The sequence below is a fragment of the Siphateles boraxobius genome, unplaced genomic scaffold (assembly GCF_051911475.1).
Source record: "Siphateles boraxobius isolate OS27281-9 unplaced genomic scaffold, OSU_SipBor_1 57, whole genome shotgun sequence".
NCBI lineage: Eukaryota > Metazoa > Chordata > Actinopteri > Cypriniformes > Leuciscidae > Siphateles > Siphateles boraxobius.
The window spans coordinates 1,500,714-1,507,289 of NW_027509183.1; the positions used below are offsets into that span (position 1 = coordinate 1,500,714).

At 38.4% G+C, this 6,576-nt stretch overlaps 1 protein-coding gene across 2 annotated transcripts; it reads left to right on the top strand.

Annotated features, from left to right (window-relative positions):
• Positions 1-1,769: 1,769 nt before the first annotated feature.
• LOC143715272 (thyrotropin-releasing hormone receptor-like) lies at positions 1,770-5,113 on the top strand. 2 transcript variants are annotated; one of them, XR_013195704.1, is made up of 2 exons: positions 1,770-2,039; positions 4,686-4,816. XR_013195704.1 is itself a non-coding variant. In XM_077206943.1 (2 exons), exons 1-2 carry the CDS (start codon positions 2,648-2,650, stop codon positions 5,052-5,054), a joined length of 1,161 nt encoding a protein of 386 aa, XP_077063058.1. In that variant the 5' UTR covers positions 2,547-2,647; the 3' UTR covers positions 5,055-5,113. The 2 variants fall into 2 exon arrangements, 1 of the variants encoding a protein (XP_077063058.1); XM_077206943.1 differs by lacking the exon at positions 1,770-2,039 and adding an exon at positions 2,547-3,439 and having other exon boundaries at positions 4,686-5,113.
• Positions 5,114-6,576: the final 1,463 nt, after the last annotated feature.

Below are 6,576 nucleotides of genomic sequence, written 5' to 3' on the forward strand. Positions count from 1 at the left end.
GATACCATTTACCATTTGGTCACAAGGCTACTTTAGACAAATTGAGATGTTTACCGTGTCTACGCGGTGCATGACTTGTGCCAGGTCTAGCATCGCTAATCATAGCTTACATTAACTTTTACTAGCTGTGATTTTAAATGGATTTCTCCAAATAGTATGACAAACTTTACCTGTCTAGTAGAATCTTCGCGACTGCGGCATCAGTGGGAAGCCCAACCTGTGCTTTTAGCGCATGCCAGCGTGTGAAATATTCACCCAAAATCACTCTGGTCTTGTTTCTATATTCTGCGGCTTGTCTCTTTTTATCATACACTTCGTATACATTTTTTCTATTTCGACCCTCAGCCATTTTCAAAGGAATGGCTGAAACCGTAACTCATCACACATAATCAGTGTTGGGGGTAACTTATTACAAGTAACTTGAGTTACGTAATCAGATTACTTTTTCAAGTAACTAGTAAAGTAACGCATTACTTTTTCAATTTACATCAAAATATCTGAGTTACTTTTTCAAATAAGTAACGCTAGTTACTTTTTCACATTTATTGACTGACAGCTCTCCTGTCCCCATGTTGAGAGAAATAAAGTGAGGTGTTGTGTGCATTTGCATTGAACATGCATTTACTCATCTCACTTGCACAAAACATTCAGTATTCCACAAAATGAATAAAAAAAGTCAAATGCAATCTCAGAATTTTGTGCAAAAGTTTTATAATTAACTATGTTAAATTACACAAATATACTTTATGTATTTAATCTCACTTTATTAACCAATGTCTTTGCTGCTGACCTACAATGATCTAATTCAACCATACTAATAAGCAAAAATGACTTTAGATTAGGTTTAGAAATAAGAGTGTTGAACTTCCTTCTCCTGTATCCTATTGTTATTTAATCAAGAACAGCAGCAGCTGAAAGGTTTGTTTGAGCGGCGCCCTCTACTGTACAGTAGTAAATATGCATTTCCTTCAGCCTTACGCTTATTCATTTAACTTTTGATGTGAAAGGGCCTTAACAATTGGCAAAAATAGATTGTTTTTGCTGTTATTAAAAAACAAACAAACAAGCCCATGCAGGTGAGAAAAAGTAACGCAAAAGTAATGTAATGCATCACGTTCCATAAAAAGTAACTAAGTAACGTACTTAGTTACTTTTTTGGGGAGTAACGCAATATTGTAATGCATTACTTTTAAAAGTACTTTCCCCAACACTGCACATAATACACCTGAAAGTGCGCATGCGCAGAAGGGACGAGCACTTACGACGGCCTTACGTAAACATATCACCAGAATGATTGACACTTAGGTGGACCAATAGTATAGGCTACCCACCCGGAAAAAGAAAATCCTCCGCTATACCTTTAAGTTAAAGGGAATTCCTGGCAGAAAATTAAGTAAAAAGAACCATTTTTTCTTCTGTAGAGCAGAAAAGTGACTATAGCTGTCTTAGACCAGCCCATTTCTTTTAAATAAATAAATAAATAATATTTTCTGATGAGCTTATCCAATTTTAGCTTTATTAGCTGCTGTTTTATGTAATGTAGAATTATATTGTTACACCTGGACTCACGTTGTTTAAAGGTGTTTCATCACTTGTTGTGTGATCATGACCTGCATCCCAAAAGATCCATTGAAGGGGACATATTATGCACCTTTTCACAAGATGTAATATAAGTCTCAGGTGTACCCAGAATATGTCTGTGAAGTTTCCGCTCAAAATACCCCACAGATCATTTATTACAGCTTGTCAAATTTGCCCCTATTTGTGTGTGAGCAAAAACATGCCTTTTTTGTGTGTGTCCCTTTAAATGCAATGAGCTGATTCACTCCGCCCCCTTTCCAGAAGAGGGCGGAGCCTTTACAGCTCATGCTTCGGCAACAACAAAACTGGAGAATCTCACGCAGCCAAAATGTCAGAAATTGTCGGTAGCGGTGTTTAACTTTACATGTTCGAATCGTAGTCAGACACTGATGGAAATACTCAGGAAGAAGTTTTTTAGGAAAAAGAACTTTTAGAAAGCAACTGGGCGTTTCTGAATGGTTAGTGGATAAATGTATGTAGTTGTTGTGGAGTTGTTGACTAGCATCATCGACTAGCATGCACCGTCATATTAATCTAAAAATCTTTCAGAAACAACTTTTCAGCAAATCCAGCGTTTGTGAAGTAGTCCGGCGTAAAAAAAAATTGTGCAAGTATATAAATCTTAAACGACTTTCTTTGGCACATTTCCTTCATTAATGGCATTTATTTCATGGGATTATAAAAAAAGGAGTGGGTGGATTTTTACCATTATAGGCTGGTTGTTTACACACTCTGGACACACATCTGTGTACAAACACTTCATTAAAGTGAATTTTGCATAATAGGCCCCCTTTAAATATGCATTTATTGAACTATTTCTAACCGAACACAAGCTTTAGACGAGAATTAGGAGAGAGAGAGGAGAGGGATTCATTGGTAGTGAGTGAAAGAGGAGGAGGAGAGAAGAAGACAGAGGCTTGTTTTCTAAGTAGATGCTGCATCTCTCTGGAGAAGAAGTCTCCTCGTATTCTCACCGGATCATCCAGCATCTCCGTGAGTGAGTTTCATGCATATCTTCTCAAACGTGTGCACTTAATCTCACTTTTCTCAAATTTTGTTGAGACGAATGAATGCTGAAATGGGGAACACCACGATGGATAACAGCACCTCGACACATCCCGACAGAAACTCCACGATGCCGGAGAACTCTCTGGAGGTTCAGGCGGTCACCATCTCTCTGTCTCTGCTGATCTGCGGAGTGGGAATCGCTGGGAACGCCATGGTGGTTTTAGTGGTGATCCGTAGCAAGCACATGATGACTGCAACTAACTGTTACCTGGTGAGTCTGGCGGTGGCCGATCTGACCGTGCTTCTGGCCGCCGGTTTACCCAACATCTCCGAGGTCGTGGCTTCCTGGATCTACGGATACGCCGGCTGTGTTTGCATCACGTTCCTGCAGTATCTGGGCATCAACGTCTCGTCTTGCTCCATCACGGCGTTCACCGTCGAGCGCTACATCGCCATCTGCCACTCCATCAAAGCCCAGTTCATCTGCACCGTGTCACGAGCCAAGAAGATCATCGCCTGCGTTTGGATCTTCACGTCTCTGTACTGCATCATGTGGTTTTTCCTGGTGGACACGAATGAGACGGTTTATGGGAACGGCGTGGTGGTCCGGTGTGGCTATCGGGTGTCCAGGAACCTCTATATGCCCATCTACTTTCTGGACTTCACCTTGTTTTATGTCGTTCCTCTCGTCGTGGCTTCGGTTCTGTACGGTCTGATCGCCAGGGTTTTGTTTCGAGATCCGCTGCCGTCGAATCTCTCCGAGCAAAGGCTCTCCGTCCATCAGAGCCGACGAAAGAGTTCAGTGAAGGTGTCCTGTAAAACAAACAGTGCAGCGACATCCAGAAAACAGGTTTGGTCTGTCTATCATGTTCATTCTACAGAAAGAAAGAAAGAGAAAGAAAGAAGGAAATAAAGAAGGAAAGACTATAACAAAGAATGATTGTTTTAATTAGTTATCACAACTTAAAATTTTGTGTTTTTTTGTTGTTGTGATGACTCAAAAATCTAAGTTGAAACTTAAAATCTTAAGGCAGCATAAACACATATAGTATTTTACAGTGTGTGTGTATGTGTGAGAGAGAGAGAGTGTATATGTATATCAAATGTATGTCTATTATAGAAAATATAAAGAAATGAAGAAAGAAAACATCGTTTATATTTATTTTAATGTCTGTGTAATTTTTTTATATAAACTGACATAATAAATAGAAATTATAAAGAAAAAAATAATAAGTACATATCTGAAATGTATTGACATAATAATAAACAGAAAATATAAAGAAAATATATGTATTAATATTTAAATATTTATTTTCACTATATAATGACATTGCACAAAGACTTAATTTAAGTTAAACAACATATCATTAGTTATTTTAATGTTGATTTATTTGTATGCCTATGTAATTTATCTTGTATAAATTGACATAACAAACAGATAATATAAAGAAAGAAAGATACTTATTAATATTGATATATTTATTTTCAGGTATATATCATTTATTTGATATAAATAGACAATAAATGCCAATAAATACATAATATATATATAAATTATTAAATTATGTCTATAGAAAATATAAATGAAACATTTATTTATATTTTTATTTTCATGTCTATGAAATTTATAGAAAATATAAACAATGGCAAATTATGCATGTATCTGTTAATTTATTTATTTAATACAAATGTCTTACACTTTAGAAGCAGAAAACAGCACAGTGACCTTCAGGTGACCTCTATTATTCTGACTATACACTCTCAGAAAAAAAGGTACAAAAGCTGTCACAGTGGCGGTACCTTTTCAAAAGGTACATATTTGTACCTAAAGAGTGCATATTAGTCCCAAAAGTGTACATATTAGTCCCTAAAGTGTACATATTAGTCCCTAAATTTAGAACGCTTTTGAAGCGTACTGTCCCAGTGACAGCTTTTGTACCTTTTTTTCTGAGAGTGATGATGTAAATTAGCATTGTTGCAATAATCAGGCTAGTTTACATTTTGTATTTTAACTAATGTTCATTAACATACTTTGTCCCTATCAAATAAATAAACAAACGAGACGTGACCAGCTCACGCTTCTCTTCCTCCTCCAGGTCACGAAGATGCTGGCGATGGTGGTGGTTCTGTTTGCGGTCCTCTGGATGCCGTACCGGACTCTAGTGGTGGTGAATTCACTCATGGACCCGCCGTATCTCAACACCTGGTTCCTGCTCTTCTGTCGCATGTGCATTTACACCAACAGCGCCGTCAACCCCATCATCTACAACGCCATGTCGCAGAAGTTTCGCGCTGCTTTCAAGAGGCTCTGCGACTGCAAACGCAGGTCAGATCAGGGCCGAGCTGGAAGATGTGTTTACTACAGCGTCATAAAAGATTTCTCTAGTGAAAACACTGGACAGAGAGCCGAGCAGAAGACACACACGCTTGATCTGAGAACGGGAATGTCCGCAGCCTCGGATTAATGAGTCAAAATAAGTCATGCGGTTCATGATGATTTGCATGCATTACTATGGAAGCTAGTTGTGAGTTATAGGCTACAATCTGAATTGTGAGATAGGCCAATAAACTTGCAATTCTGAGAAAAAAAGTCTGAATTATGAGATAAAAAGAAGCAAATATGTTTTTATTATTATTCCCTGTTAAATATTATATGACCTGTAAGTCATGGCATCTTATGCTTTAACATTACTAAATAAGTTTCGGCTCTTTAAAAAATAAGTTACATGAGATTCAGCTCGATTTTTAGTCAGTTTTATATAATTTTAGTTGAAATTAGGGGAACTCGGCAACTTTAGCTATTTCTTTGCTGATTTTCACTTTTGTTGTCGCATATTGTCTCAGTGAGCTGTGGGACGTATATTTCACAACACTGTCGTAAAAAAACTCACTTTTTTCACTCACTCGCTTTCTACCGCTGCTCATGTGCATTTGTTATTATCAGAGCCGGCCAACTTTATCATGTGGAGCTATGTCTACCGAGGTGGGTAATATATCATACACATTGAGGGCAGCGTGTGTGTTAACATAGACATAATAAATACATAGACGCCCTTTGGCCGCTGGAGCGTATGTCAACGGCGCCGCCATATTGCGGAGGGCAACTTTCCCATACCTCTCATTACGGGAATTGAGAAAAGTGCCTGCTTCGTGTGCTGATTGGGCTGTACAAATCACCACACAATTGAAAACAGGTCTCGGGGAATTACCTTTCACAAACAAGACTGAAAATTTTTTTCAAGTTGTATTTGGTCATTATATAATTAGTAATAGTAACGTACACCACGTACAAACCACTGAAATAGGTTGATAAATGTAAAAGTTATTATTGTTTTTATCCAGGAAAACCGCAGCTCACCCGTTTACTTGCATTTGTTTTCAGCGCAGTCTTGCCCTCAGCAAAATGGCGGACGCGTTGAAGTATCGCAACAACGTCCCAAAGCGGCCAATAGGCCTTATGTAAACCCGCCCCTTTCCAGCTCGTTGTCTTTTGTCTTCCGGTCTGTATTTTCACAGCGATCTTGCCTATTTATAAATGAACGGGTCATTTTAAAATCTTCCCGGTTTACTGACATTTGTTAAGACATCTGCTTTAAACATTACAATCCTCATGATAACTTTCGTTAACTTTACATCAAGTAAATCCACTTTAAAAGCTAATTACTCCTGGACAGCAATGTCATAGAAATATACAGAGCGAACACAAAAACGGAAGTTCAAAGACAATATTCTAAAGATGGCGGCGCCCTCGTTTCTTTGGCGCATAAGGTCTATAGGGCGTCTATGTATTTATTATGTCTATGGTCTCAGCGAGCGCCCCCTACAGCTGTGAGGCGTATATTTCACAACACTGTCGTAAAAAAACTCACTTGCGCCCCTCCTCCCCCTTTCTACCGCTGCTCATGTGCATTAGTTATTATCGGAGCCGGCCAACTTTATCGTGTGGAGTGTGTCTACTGAGGTGAGTAATACATCATACACATTGAA

Coding starts and splice junctions, on each gene's coding strand:
- LOC143715272 (XM_077206943.1), top strand. CDS start 2,648: ATGAATGCTGAAATGGGGAACACCACGATGGATAACAGCACCTCGACA. Junction 3,440..4,685: donor CAGCGACATCCAGAAAACAG/GTTTGGTCTGTC, acceptor TTCCTCCTCCAG/GTCACGAAGATGCTGGCGAT.